The sequence below is a fragment of the Astatotilapia calliptera genome, chromosome 17, assembly GCF_964374335.1.
Source record: "Astatotilapia calliptera chromosome 17, fAstCal68.1, whole genome shotgun sequence".
NCBI classification, from domain to species: Eukaryota; Metazoa; Chordata; class Actinopteri; order Cichliformes; family Cichlidae; genus Astatotilapia; species Astatotilapia calliptera.
In genome coordinates this window covers 6,373,216-6,388,463 of record NC_137438.1, presented here as the reverse complement: position 1 = coordinate 6,388,463, position 15,248 = coordinate 6,373,216, and the positions used below count along the sequence as shown (strand labels likewise).

At 41.8% G+C, this 15,248-nt stretch overlaps 1 protein-coding gene across 1 annotated transcript in view; it reads left to right on the top strand.

Moving 5' to 3' along the window:
* Positions 1–13,750, top strand: part of raver2 (ribonucleoprotein, PTB-binding 2) — an 89,127-nt gene extending 75,377 nt beyond the window's left edge. The window contains exons 7-16 of the mRNA XM_026146201.2: positions 2,722–2,804; positions 2,914–3,012; positions 4,566–4,677; positions 6,222–6,580; positions 7,910–8,018; positions 8,481–8,662; positions 9,352–9,462; positions 10,356–10,457; positions 11,763–11,981; positions 13,470–13,750. Coding sequence (XP_026001986.2) covers positions 2,722–2,804; positions 2,914–3,012; positions 4,566–4,677; positions 6,222–6,580; positions 7,910–8,018; positions 8,481–8,662; positions 9,352–9,462; positions 10,356–10,457; positions 11,763–11,981; positions 13,470–13,610 — 1,517 coding nt within the window. The 3' untranslated portion in view covers positions 13,611–13,750. The remainder of the gene's footprint in view (positions 1–2,721; positions 2,805–2,913; positions 3,013–4,565; positions 4,678–6,221; positions 6,581–7,909; positions 8,019–8,480; positions 8,663–9,351; positions 9,463–10,355; positions 10,458–11,762; positions 11,982–13,469) is intronic.
* Positions 13,751–15,248: the final 1,498 nt, after the last annotated feature.

Here is a 15,248-nt window from a genome sequence, read left to right as displayed (position 1 = left end):
ACATGCTAGCTGAGATTGTGGCAACATTGAAAAAGTTGTACATCTGGGAAAAAAACAAAAAAACACCTAACATCTGGATAGTGGATTATCTGACAGTGAATTGGAAATCCAAGCATTGGCTCAGGAACACTGAACGCAGGCTGTGGCATCTGAAAATGAAAGTTAAAACTCTATAATGCAATTAAAAAACAAATGAACATCATCCTCCACTATAAAAGACTGAGGTGAGTTGAAGGGGAAAACTATACTTTCATCTGACCAATCAAATCTGAAAAAGACTGCTTCTTTGTAGGTGTACAGGTGCATTAGTTCACATGACATGGGTAGCTTGTACATCTGTCAAAGCCTTATTAATGCTGAAATGATATGTACAGCTTTAGAACAGCTTTTTGGTGCATACACGTTTGCTTAATGCTATAAGATGGTGCCAGATGTATCCTCCTCACATTGAACCTGCATGGCTCCACAGGGAAAGATTCCAGGTGATAAACTGGTCTGCTTGAAGTCCACAGCTGTCATTCATCTAAAAAACATTCTGGGCATTATGAAATGCCCAGAATGTTTTTAACCTGCATCAAGCAGGAATGGAAAAGCTTCAGGTCTCAGAAGCCTCTGCAGTTGGTTTACTATTTTTTCAGCTTTTTTGAAAAACCATAAAACTTAAAAATTATGGTATTTTAGCATTAAAATTTTAATTAAGAGCTTCCGCATTATGGGTGGGGGATTTTTAAGCTCATCATTTTGTCACAATATTTAAAGAATGCTATGCAGTATCAATATTTCTATCAATTTAGAAAAAGCATGCAGTTGGCAGCATTTATAAATGTAACTAGCTGATGAGCATTTTCAAATGTAAGCATGAAAATAGCCTAGGCAGTATTTTCCCCGGAAATTTTTAAGTATAAGTATAAAATAACTGCTAACACTTAATAATTATAGTAACTGAACCTTGTAACTGCTCATCTTGATGTTGGCATATGGCACTTTTATATCACATCAATAATTTATACTGGTGTTATTGTGGACGATGTCACAGGCCTATTGTGCATACTGGCAGATTAACCATGATAGGAACATAAAAGGTAATTAGCAATGCTATTAATTAAGGGCAGCTGTGGCATAAACATTCCATTGGGAGGTGGGATAACAAATGTAAGCACTATACAACAAGTCAATATGAACATTTAGACAAATATAAAATGATGAAATTGGTGATAATGATCTGGGCAGAAACTAGATCATGACTACAGGGCATGGCTGGCAATCAAAGCTCCGCTGAATGAGTCTCCCTCTGCCAGGCCCTCCTATATACTGTAATCACCTCGGCAGTGGCTTCATTATTTGATGAATGGCTAATCAGGTATTAAAATGAAATCGTGTGACATTAGGGGAAGAAATGAGAACAGGAAGGAGAGAAAATGAGAGAGGTGGGGGAGCTCTCTTAAAGAAGAGTATGCACAATTAAAGTCTAAAATTAGGATCTTGATTAAATGTTAAACTTTCTCTACTTATTCTGGAGGAAGCTACCATTAGCATTGACGCTTACATTTATTATGACCAAGGCTTGTGTTACCACGCATGCACAAAAGAAGCAGAAGAAAGGCTGTGCATCTGTGGCATGGGTGCAGATCAGTGTGATCGATTTTGTTTTTATGAATCACAAACAGGAAGTCTGTTGAATGTAGAAATTGGCATTGCACTGGATTTTGTGATGTATTTTTAAAGAAGGTGCATTAAAGAAAGCACAAATGTCTCTCCTTACAAACATGTAGTTGCCCTTAAAAAGGGTATAGAAAACTACAGGAGGTATTGCTCAAGGGGAGCAAAAGGAAACTTGTTAATGCATTACTCTGTGTGATAAGACTTCTCACTGGATGTCCTATCAAGTGGGGTGTCACTTTCACAGCGAGAGCTGGCCTTGGAGGTGTTTACTGTGAGAAGTGTACTGGACAACAAATTAATTGGAGATTGCAAATCAGAAAATAATAAGACCAAGAGCATTGCAAAAGTGATTTGCACTCAAGTCCTGAAAAGTAAATCTCTAATGCCAGGAAGAGACCATATCAGTGGATGATAAACATTAAATCATCAGGAAGTATGACTAATTAATCCTATATACTCTGCATATATACATACAAGGGCAAAAGTACTTAAGATGAAATATCTATTGGTGAGCTTAACACAAATTCATCTGCTTAATTGTTTGTCTTTTGTCAGGCCGTTACAACAACTAGATTGTTTTTACTCTTCAGCCATTCTGCTGCAGATTTGCTGCTGCACTTCCTTGTCCTATTGCATCAGCCGGTTTGGGCCAAGCTTATCTATTGGACAGATGGCCTCACATTTGACCCTAGAATATTTTGGTATATAAAGGAGTTTACATTTTTTTGTTTTTAGAGCTCTTTTTAAAATCTGTCTTCAACACCAAAATAGAAATTAAGTTTTGAGGGGAAAAAAGTTAAAGTTATGTGGGAGGTAATTTGCTTTGTGCTTGCATAATATCCCAGTATTGCTTTACTGGTGCTTGTTATAAAACAGCCAGCTGCGTGATTGCTTGAAATGTGTTGTAAATGACTGATGGATCGGTTGTCTGACTTGTAATTTCGCCTGTGTGTGCCTGTTGAGATGATGATTGATTAGTACTTTGGTGGAGACTTTAAAAAAAGCAAATCACTAATGGAGGCTCTGGTGTTTCTCTTTGTTGTTTGACTATGTTTTTAGGAAAATACGGGCGTCACACCAGCCTGCCGTTCCTCAGACCTCCCCTCACTACAGCCCTGCTCACACTGGGAAAAGCACACCAGGTCACACTAACATCTAAATCTCTGAATTGTTTAGTGTGTGTGTGTGTGTGTGTGCGTGCGTGCGTGCGTGCGCGCGCGTATTCTGATGTCCTTTTCTTTTACCCTGCAGAATGCTATGTTTGGAAATGGACTAGTCCTCCAGAACCTTTTGCACATGCAGCTGGCACAGCAACAGCTTCTACACATCAAAGACAAACGCATCAGCAGCGTAAGACACCTGTTTGTGTGTCTGTGTGTGATGATTTGCATATGCTAGTGCTGAGGGTTAAACATAGTTGGGGGCATGTGCATATGTGCCCTTATGTTTTTATCTCCAGCACTTAATGCACGGGAAAACGAAACCACATCGAAATCATGCAACCTAATTGCTTCTCCTTTTCTGTTTAAAGTGAGACCTTGAGGTGATGAGTTTCTGTCTGTGTTTTCATTTGCATATTTTTTGTGTTGCTGAAGTGAAAGTTAAATGTCATGGGTACTGATGTTTGGAGTATTTGATGTTTTTTTTTTCTTTCTTTATCTTTTTTCTTTTTTAAGCTGAATGATTGCAATGCATACTGGATTCTATCTCTACATATTTTTAAAAACTTAATCAACCCATAACTTTAACAAGGAGGACCATTTTAAGCTTTCAATTGGCATGTCCATCCATCCATCCTCTACATGCTTATCTGGGTCCAGGTTCCAGTCTAAGCAGTTAAACCCAGTCCTATTTCCTATTGTTCACCCAGAGGGACACTGAGGTGTTTCTAAGCAAGCCCAGAGATGTAATCTCTCTAGTATGTCTTTGGTCTGCCCCAAGGCCTCTTCCCTGTAGGATATACCCAGAATATCTCACCCAGGAGGCATCCAAGTCATATGCCTGAGCAAAATAAACTGGCTCCTTTCGATATAGAGGAGTAGCAGCTCTGCTACTCCTACTTGAATGGCCAAACTCTACGGGAGAGCCCACCCACCCTTCAGAAACTCATTTGCACCCCTTGTATATGTTCTTTCAGTCACTACCCAGTTTGTGACCATATGTGCCTGTAGGGAGACTGACTGACGGGTAAAATCCGCTTTGCTCTGTCAGACTGCAAGAGATAAGAGTCTGTCCACACCTCCTCTTGCCAAGGGCAACTCCGGTTTGGAACATTAAGTCTAGCCCTTGTCCAGGAGGCTCGAGAGCCCATGTTGTACATTGAGGTGAGCCTGATGATATTTCTCAGCCTCACGTGTTAGCTTTGTCTTCTTCCCCAACCAAAGAGGTGAAGTTCCATGTCCCAAGAGTTAGTTTCATTGCTTTGTAATTGTTGTGGAATATCCAAGTATTACTATTAATTTTTATTCATTTCTTTTTTGTGAGGACATTTTAATTTAATCTCTGAAGTTGGGCATTTGAACTCTATGGGGAATGACTCGTTCTTGGTGTTGGTCTTGGAGGAACTAGAGTTCTGGGAACTTCAACGCTGGCTTCATTTTCAGTACCGGAGATTGCCACTTGGACTTTTATAAAGATGAGACTGCATATTCTGAGAAATCTGTGAGCAGGTCCTGGTAATTCTAAAACCTTTGTGGATTGGATGCTCTGGATCTGCTTTACACACCATTGTATAGCTAGCACAGCCCTCCATGGTGGATTCTGTTTGGTTTATAACGACCATCTCGCTCATGCTCTTCCAATTTTGTTTTTTATGATATTGTTCTTTGATTTTGCTTTTCTGTTCCATTTTTTTTTTTTTTTGTAATACTCTTCCTTCTCCTCTTTCATTTCCCCTTTATTAGGTCTCCAGTCTGCTCGGGGACCCGTCCAGACTGCTCATGCAGAAAGCCTTGTCTCTGCGACCTCCAGGCCTCGTGCAGCTGGGGAAAGGCCTCCTGGGAGACTCTCCTACAGGTAAACGGGTTCCATTATGTAGTGGTTTACACATTTACCTAACACGCTAAACAGCCACAATTTAAGAGTAGACACAAATCTCTGTGGGGTTGTGTCAGGAAGTGCGTCCGGTGTAAGAAATCAAAATGTTAATTACCCACTGTGGCGACCCCTTAATAGCAGGTAAATGAGTAACAAGCACCCTGATCAGATGAGTTCATTTAATTATTGCAAACAAATTAAATCACACTGAAGCATTCAGGCTTTGGTTAATACCTAATTTAGTGTTTGTTTTGGGTTTTCTTGCTCTACTACTTTTGTCTTTTTCTTGAGAGGGAGCATATTAATAGTTTAACTAACTGTGTGGCTCCAGAGTGCAGCGGTTTACACATTTGCTTGACAAGGTCTGTGAAGGTCGCTGGTTCAGACCTTATTAACATTTTAACTTGGTAGCGCTCCTACAACACCACCTTTATTTTTCCACGTACCAGTTTTCTAAAAATCAATGATTTACTGTTTACAGTGTAACCTTTTGGTCTGTTCTCTCTGCCAAATCCAGAATCTGTTCTATTTTACATGTTAATAATGAAGGCTCTAAGGTCCCAGAAAAATATTGTTCATGTTAAAGTGAAAGCCATAAATTTTGTGGGTCCTTTTCCTAATTCTGACCCGTGTGTCGGGCTTGTCCCTGTAAAGACTGCTGAATTTCGCCCAGCTGTACGTTACAGTGCGGAGCAGGAAGCTGCAGCAGATTTACAATTCAAATCTCCAGCTGAGAAAAGCTGTGTTGTTTTAAATGGAAATGATATACCGCAGACTTTTTATGTGCATAAAAACAAACAATCATGCCCATGTGCACCACTGTGAGTGTGTCCCTCTTTGATTGGATGCATGAGTTTGCAATTTTGCATACGAACGTGCGTGTCTCTTGTCGGTGCGCGTGTCTGCTGGGGAATGTTGGCTCAAGGCTTGTTAGAGCGGTTTCGTTTATTGTGCGATGGAGGCCATTTGTCACAGCAATATTGGATTTATAATAAGTGCCACTGCGTATGTTCACGTTTAGTGTGTGTGTGCATCTTTTACTTATATGTTTGTGTTTTGTTTGTTTTTTTGGCCTGTGTGCATTTGTATGGGATTATGTTGCATGTGTACATATTTGTGTTATTAAACCCTGGAGTGAGTGAAATATTGGGATTGTGGAGAGCTAAGTGGCAGGCTGTAAATAAACACGATAAGCAGTGATGTATGAGCGGGAAACTTGCTCTCAAATATTACAGCTGGCTCTGCAGAGACGGCCAGGCGGAGTTTCCAGCCGTTTGAGCGATTCGTCTGTGTCCTGAGGAGACGGAGACACTGATGGTCATCTGTGAAAGCCATTTCGCATGTTTATCTGGCATCTTTCCCAACCGTGCCTTTATTTCCCTTCATTTCATTTCCTTTTTTTCTGTATACTATGTTTTTACTTTACTGTTTCTTGAATTTCAACTTTCTGTTATCACTCACCTCTCCTTTCATTTCCTCCTGTTTTTTTGTTTTTTTTGCTTTCTTGTCATCTCCCCTTACAGAGTTGGGACAGGAGTCAGTTCCAGCATCTACCCACAATGCCACAGTAGTGGTTTCAGCAGCAGGTGTCATGCCGTACCTCCAGGGTCGGGCTGTAGGAGGAGACCTACCTAGCCACAGCACCCATTCTGTGACTACGACCCCCTCTGCTTCCTTCTCTTCTTCCTCCTCTTCTTCCTCTTCCACCTCCTGTGACAACAGGCAGCCAGCTCCTCCAGGGACGATGGTGAGCGCCCAACCGCAGGGACAGAGCTATTCCTTGGGTATAAGTAACTCGGGCCTTGGCCCGCCTCCGCCTAAACCCCCTGGAGGAGTTTACACGACAACAGGCCAGCACAACAGCTCAGACAGCTGCCCCCTGGTGAGGACACGACCGAAAATCTGCATGCGTGAAGCAAATACAAAATACTTAGACTGTAAATAAAAGATGGCCTTCCAAGTCTGAAAGGAAGTCCAGTTATAAACCTAGACTGGGCCTGTATGTCTCATTTGATGGATGATCTAAGTAAAACATGTTCTAATCATTACACCGTTTCAGTTCTTACTTAATACAACATGATATTGATTTTTGGATGCTTTAGGGCGGAGCTACCCTGTGATTGAAAATTTGCCAAATTATGACCTTGCAGTGCTCTCGCTTACTCGGATCGTCTCCTTAATTGGATGTGTGCTTTTAAAAAGATATCAAGATGGCGACAGTCAAAATGCTCACAAAGCATTTGATGATGTCCCCTTGGCTACGTCCATCATTTATATACAGTCTTAACATTTCAAAATGTGTAATTTGACAGACTCACAAACCAGGCAGCATTACCTGGCCCTCGTTGTCAGTATTACATAATTGTCGCCTGATCAAATGTTTGGTGGAAGTTTCTAGAGATATTGGTGTAATTCTTGAATTTCTATATTTATGTGTACGTTGCTGCACAAATTAATATTTGAACTCCAACTGTGATGCAAGTTGTTGATATTTTCCGTGAAACCGATCTGTAACTTATCTCTAGAAATGCTTGTTATGGTCCTAACTCCTTCTACCCTTCAGTCTCTCTGTCTCTTGGGGGGAGGGAGTATTTATTCCTGATTAGTGTTGTCTGCTTTTAACCTCAACACACAATATCAAGGGAGCTTTTTGAATAAACAGCCTCAGTCCCTTGAGCGCTTTACCTTTGGAAAATGCCTGTAATGCAACCTGTACCCACCTGCCTGTTTTCTTTCTAAAACACCTCCCTAAATCTCCTAGACTCGGCCAGGATTAAATACAGTACGACTACACTAACATCATTATCTCTTATAAGTCTGTGTACAGAAATAATCACAGTGCCGAGGTTCTTAGGGGACACGATTCCAGTCCCAGTACTGTCTTCTCTGAAGTCCCTTTAATAGAGAGAAAGTGTAATTACTAGAGAGGACAATCCTCGCAGGTTTCCACCATCACTTTAGCTCTTCAGTAGCTCACAAAAGTCAGCTTTAGAGCCTCATGTAAAGTTTGTATAATCAGTATTTTTTAGAATTTGTGTAGCACAGTATTTTTCATTAAATCCACAATGTGATACATGTTTGGAATAAAGATGAAGCAAAGTAGCTGTAATTGCCTTCAAACACCTCTAAAAACGAAAACCTGATTTTTATTTGCAGTTCCTGTTGGTGGCAGTGTGAATAATACGTTTTATATTCACCTGTCTCTCTTTAGGTAAACAGTGGGCAGAGTTCTTTGTTGGGCGATCCTCCTAAAGAAGTCAGGCTGCCTTCTAATCCTTACCTAAACCTGGCAAGTGTAATGCCAGGAGTAGTTCTGCAAGGTGAGCACACGATCGCACAACAACCATAAAGTTTTTGCACCAGAGTTCACGTCCTGGCTTTTGCAGCACTTAAAAGCATTTTGTGCTCATTTATTAGTCAAGCTTTTTTATTCAAGAAGAGCAATTCAGGTCAGCCGGTGATCAATTCTACCACCTCTGTTAATCAGATCAGTTTTAAACACTAAAATGAATAAAATCAGTTGGAAACCTCATATCAGACACGTACGAAGTGTCCAAGAGCATCTCAATCATGAACAACATGAAACAGGTTCTAGATTATAATTGTCTCTATTTACTGAATTGTCTCTAATTCTTCCAATATTTAACTTATTGTGTAGAGGTGTGGGGAAATATTATAAAAATACACTAAATTACAAAAAAGGGCAGTTTGTGTGATAACCCACATCATTATGATTATTAACACATCATTTGTCGTCCATTCTCCCTTCTACTCTTCCATAGGCTCAGTGGGCAGCAAAGCCCAGGGAGGACAACCCAGCGCTGCAGTTTACAACAGCTCAGTCGCTCCTGTGGTCTCCCAGGGCTCCGGCTCCTACTCCCACAGTGCAGCAGCTACGACCGCTGCCCCGTACACCACAGATTCCTCCACTGACTACAGCCAGTACAACCAAGCATACACACAGGTGCTGCCCTACAACACATGCACGTGTGTACACACACACACAAATATGAATGCTGAATTTTGGGGTCTGTACATTCAGTTAGTGTGAACAGGCATTACTGGGCCTCAAATATGCTATTGATGCATGTGTTGCTGAGTAGATGGATGGATACACAAAGCGCGGCTGGATGGGTGCAGCAGAGACAGGATGAGCTGTAACTAGGGGAGGCAGGGTGGTGGAAGAGATGGGAATGGGTATGGATATTTGGACAGACAGAATGAGAGTGGATTTGGCAGTGAGCACTGCGTGTCTCCATCTGTCCCTGCTCTCCTTCTCACGCCTAACACTCCACTCAGAACAAGTCCCAAAGCCCTTCTACTGCTTGTTTGTCATCTTTCTTTCTTTCTTTTTTGCGCTTCTTCCTCCTCCAGCAGTAGGTGACATATCTGATGCTCGCAGCAAGTACCAAACCCCATTTGAAATGTTAATTACACTCTACTCATCCAAACAAATGAGTCATGATTAGATAACCAATAAAACGGTCGGTTTAATTTGTCTGGAAAGACAAAGACAGAGGAACGAAACGCTGGAGAGCAGGAACAATACTTAATGAGACTCATAAAATTGAAAGGTGGCAAAGAAAAAAAAAAAAACAATCACGCAAAGACAAGAAAGCACTGTTCATGCTTGGTAATGTGTGTGTGTCGTAGGAGGCCATGCAGCAGTGGTACCAGCACTATCAGGCGGCACAAGCCCACAGCTACAGCACGGCCGCGCCACAGGACAGCACGGCCGCAGACTACAGCAAGGAGCACACTCAGGTGGCAAACACACACCTGTTTGTGACCGTGTGGGATTTGTGCCACGTGTTGTTTTTTGTTTGATCCATGTATTTCCATGTAAATGTATTTCCTTCATTTCTTCATCCTCGCATCAGAGTCCGGCCCACTTCAGTTTGCTGTAAATGTGTTCTTTGTGCAAGCAACATAAAATATTTTGCAACTAACAAAAAGTAGCTGCAGTGCTAAAAAATAAAATGAAAGGAACACTTTTCAATCAGTGCAGCATCAGGTCAGTTAAACTTCTGGGATATTGATCTGGTCAGTCGCAGAGGGGGTTGTTAATCAGTTTCAGCTCCTTTAGTGTTAATGAAATTAACAACAGGTGCACTGGAGGAGCAACAATGAGACAACTAACAAAACAGGAATTGTTTTACAGCTGGAGGTCACTCACAGTCTTTCCCTCCTCATCTTTTCTGACTGTTTGACACTAGTTTTGTATTTGGCTAGGGTCAGTGTCGCTGCTGTTAGCGTGAGGTGATACCTGGACCCTGCAGAGTTTGCACGTGTAGTCCAACTCCTCCAGGATGGCATATGGGCAGAAGGTTTTCTGTGTCTCCCAGCACAGTCTTAAGAACATGAAGGAGATTCCAGAGACAAGGCCCTTAACACGGACAACCTAAGTCTACTGGCCGCTGCCATTTTTTCACTTTAAAAAAAAAAAAAATTTTTTTGTTTTGAATTCAGCCCTCTGCAGGGTCAATATTTTCATTTCCATCACATCCTTTTATTCCTAACACGTTATCCAGCATGATTTTTTTTCCCTTTGAGATCTAATTTGTTCCTTTGAAAATTAAAGTGTTCCTTTAATTTTTTTGAGCAGTGTAAAAAAACCCACAACAAAACTACAATGGATGTGAAATCTTGTTTTCTAGACTCCAGCTGTGTCCACCTATGGAGATTACAGTTCCTACATGCAGGCAGTCACTCAATACTACTCCCAGCCAGCAACAGCCAATCAGGGCTACGCCAGCAAGGTAAACACACACACACTATAAACTCTTTGAAACACACATGGCTCCCTTGGCCAGGTGTTAGCCCTCAACTAGCTGCTTGGAAAAGAAGAGAAAACAAAATCCTGTGCACAAGCACACACACACACACACACACACACACACACACACACACACACACACACACACACACACACACACACACACACACACACACACACACACACAGCCTCCGTACCCATTCACTTCAGTTATCATGCATGTATCAGCAAAGCTAACGAACCCAGCGTGTCCCAGGGATAAGCATTTTTACACAAGTTATTCATTTGTCTTCTTAAATTAGTTAGAACATACAAATAATTCATATTAGGGTAAGATAAGCTCATTTAGATTGTCCGTGACCATACGGACACACACACACACATACACACAGATACAAAGTGAAGCTCTTGAAAAATCCAAGCAGCTTCCTATCCTGCAGACAGAGTGTAAGCTATCTACACGCGCTGGCACTAACATGAAGTTCATCCGCATGTTTATTTGGAGAGGTTGACCTCTCGGCGACACCGATACCCTGTTAGAGGGAACGCATCACTCTGCACCCAGCAGCTGATGCCAGCCATCTCCACACACAATGAGCAGCCAAATCCAGGCTTATCTGCTGCTGCTGGAGGATGTGAGCATATGTGCATTACCTGTGGGGGGGACATAGATCAGTTTCACGTTGTGATGAATCGGGGACTCGCCTCCCTTTTGGGGACTAAAAGTCTCTTTGAGGTAAATCATAAATGCTTTTTGGTGGAATAATTAGGGTAAGGCTCCAGGATGAATACGTATAAGGCAAAAGTAATGTCCTCTGACGTAATGGAAACACGACTGCATGTAAGATGTTTTCTTAGAAGATGATGTCATAGATCTTATTGCACAGCTGGCTTGGACCCTGGCGTCCTGAGCTCGTGGAAATTTTGATAACTCTGCCTGAGAAATCCTTCGTATCATTTGACAAAGGCGTTACATTGAGCTGTGTATATGTCGGCATGAGTATTTTGATTTGGGATGGTTGCCTCGGAGAGTAAGCCCCTGTGACGGGAAGCCGGTTGAATGAGCCTACCTGATGTGCCTCATAACAGACACTAGAGGACAGAAAAGCTAACATGAATAAAACACTTTTGTCAATTATTTTCTCATGTTATGAGATTCTGTCAGCACCTAAACAGTAACACGGCAACAAAAAACGGCTTCAGAGACCATTTTCCTTGGTGTCCTGAGTATACCTTTGAATCATATCAATAAATAAGCTACTACTATTTGTTTCTGTGTTTCCTGTAGGAGGTGGAGGTGTGTAAGCCTCTGGGAGTGTCTCTGCACGCGGTCAGTAATGGCGCGGCTCCTCCCCCGGCCGTCCTACCTGCCGCCGCCGTGCTCCCAGCTTACAGCACGCTGCCCTTAATGCCGGGCTTCCTCGGGGCACCGCACCCATCTGCGGCCGCACCGAACCCTGTCACACACGCACACACCGCTGCTGCGGACTGGAACACCTATTACTATGTAAGTAAAGAACAATCCATGATCCCGTATGAGACACGAAACACATTTTTTTGTCTCCATTCTTTTAGGGTTTTTTTCTCCTTCCTTTTCATTTCTTTTTGAAATCATGACACACTCGTCTTGGGCCAAATAACAACAATTCAACATTTCATATTGCAGCTAAGTGAAATGTTGAATTGTTGTTTCCTCCACAGCTTCTGATATTAGAGCGCTGCACTCGTTGTTGACAGTGGGGATCTGGGAGGAGGGGGTTGCTGCTCATCCTGCTGAATTGAAAAGTGATATATTGTGCTAACCTTTTCTGTATGCCTTTATGTGTAGTAGGGCAATTGTTGCTAGTATAAGAAATGTGTGTAGAGATTATTGTCTGTACTGCAGGAGTATTTTTCTGTGGTTAGCTTTAAAAAAAGAGTTGCTGAGGGTGCGACTGCTTTACAATAAAAGCAGAGAAATTGCTGGGATGCTATGCTCCCTGCATAGATGTTTCAAATTAAAAGCTGCTATACTGGGTCAAATGTTAGGATCGGTTCCTTTCCTTGTAGGCCTTTTAATGTGAAAGAAGAACAGGAAATAGGCACTTTAGACTGAAACAAACACAAAAACAGTGACTAAAAACAATAAAGCTGAGCTCCAGGCAGCAGTGTGACGTGTACAGATTGATGTCAGTGCTGCCAGTGATTTGAATACCAGTTCTCATTTGAAGGTCTGTGCTGGTCTGCATTAGCTGCAAGTAGCTCCACACGTTTCTGCTTTCAAACAGTGCAGTGTTATAAAGGCTGCTTGCTAAAAATTTATTTCCTCTTTTTTCTCTCAACCAAGTCAACCAGTAGACTACCATTCAGTGCAGCTTTTATTTATGTTTTTCCCTGCATAGTTGAAGGCCGTTAAAGCCACTCAAAGAGACACGGAGGTGGAAGAGATTCACAGAGCGAGAGAGAGTGCACAGTGACGTAAACAGACCGGGGCCAGACGTCTGAGCTAAGCGTCATCTCCTCAAAGATTTGCATTTGTTTGTGCTACTACACACAAATGCATGCAAATTCAGGATTTTTGCTTATTCGTCAAAATTGCACAAACCTGTACGCTTCTTTGTCACCGACCTTCTATGTTAGTTGATCATTTCAGTAATTTAGGGTTAATCTCCTGCAGATCGTTAGCAAGGCTGCACTTGTTTTAGTAAGACGCAGAAAACAATGTTTAGTGACCACAGAAACTTATAGTAGTGGACAACCGAAGTCCCGAGATGAATTAAATTAATAAAACAATATTTTTTGGTAAAATGGTCTGAAACCAAGAGTAATATTCCCGGGATAAACAATAAACCCTTTCATGATCATAAAAAAAGATTTCCTTAGTATTTGAAAATGAAATATATGGTTTTTATCGGTGACTTTCCAACTATAAGTGTTTTCATACACGTCCAGGTCAAACGTCCATAATCCCTCCTCACCTCTGCCTCCCGTTCTCTTCTTGTTTCTAACCCATCAGAACCAGACGAGGGGCCATAAGAGGGAGTATCCTCAGCTGGCAGTGCAGGAAGTTACAGCATCCGATGCGGCCTACATCGGGCAGCACTCGCAAGGCCTGGGGGGGCAGTACGCTGACTACTTTAAGAGGAAGAGGCTCTAGTTTGAACCGAACCACCTTGAAGCCTAAAAGCTTAGGGGAGGGAGGCGCAAACAGCTGGATGTCTGCTGGATGTCACAGCTCCCTCTAGTGGCCTTTCTGTGGCTGCCATTTTGCAGTCCTACAAAAGTCAGTGTTGAGTTTGAAAGATTTAGGTTTGCAGATGGCTCGAGTGAAATGAAGCCATAGTGCTCTTTGATCTTGGCACGTATGTACACACACGCACACACACATATATATATATATACACACAGTGTTATTTTTGTCCTGTTCAAGCCTTAACTCTTTAACTTAAGCTGTTGTCTCACAGTCAGTGTGTTAACTGTACTTAACTACTATTATCTTGTACAATTTTTCTAATATATCATGTAAATTGAAGTATATTGCATCTGTATGTACAAGCAGCTTTTGTATTTGCAAGCAGGGCGGCCCGCCGTCTGCCTCTGAAACTGTCTTAGGACTGGCCATGCAGCCAGCTACCCCCCCCCCCCCCCCCCCCCATCCCAGTCTCCCTTTTTTTTTTTTTCAAAAGACTGAACGTGTCTGATGTCGCACACTCGCCCTTTGATTTGTCAGCCAGTCTGACATCTTTTTGTTCTCGCTTCCCTCTTTTTTCTCTTTTCTTTTTATTAGACCAGGTTACTCTTTAAACCCCCCCCCCCCCCCCCCCCCCCGAGAATTAGAGTACGCGTGTGTGCGTATTTATGCGCGTGTGTGTGTGCCGCTCTGCTGTATCTGTAGGAAATGTCAGCCATTTCAATCCCAAGGTTTGGGAGCACATCAGGAAAACAAAGGGCCTAAACCAATCAAAGCCCTTAATTTAAAGCTTCCCTCAATGAATGGACTTTTCTTACAATGACTGGATGGATAATAAAAGGCTGGTGTAAATAGTGCAGTGTAATACAGAATATATAAAGCCATGTGTAACAGACAATATCACATACAATGGATGTTTCTGAGCTCCTCTGCGAGCCTGTTGTACAACATGAATGAAGGTGAAACATTTTAGTGTCTGATTTGTTTTGTTTATACCTATACTGTTATATATTTGTAATATAATAATATTACAAGGCAATTCAAGTAATTTACTAATCAAAGCAGGTTCCGAGTGTGTTTGCTTTTGCGAATAAACTTGTACTCAAATCGCTGTTAAAAAACATGTGCTGTTGCTTCTCTCGTGAGTAGCAAATCTTAGCTGGATGAAATGATCAACTGATGGCTGGCAGTGGTGAAACAGCTTCAGGATCACCTTTAAAAAACAATATAAGCGGTTTGTTTTTAGCCAAAAACAAAAGCATTTAGTCATTACTGAGAGATTTAACTGGCAGTGACATTTGAAAGTCATTTTGGATACATTTGCATGGTGTGCATATTGCATAAGTCGCTGTTATAATAAAACAGTAAGATTGTATGCTGTATAAGATGGTCTGTACGGTTTTCAGCTTTTTTCTTTTTTTTGCACACGAGATGCTACTAACATGCTGCTTTGCATGTGAGTTTCTGCACTTTAATTTCATGCTTGTAGGGAGGGTCTTTTTTATGTGTGTGTTTTGGGGTAAATTATCAAAGTGGACCTATTCTGCTCATTACCACCATTGACAATCTTGGACTCTGCTAGAGTAGCTTTGCATGATTTACAGG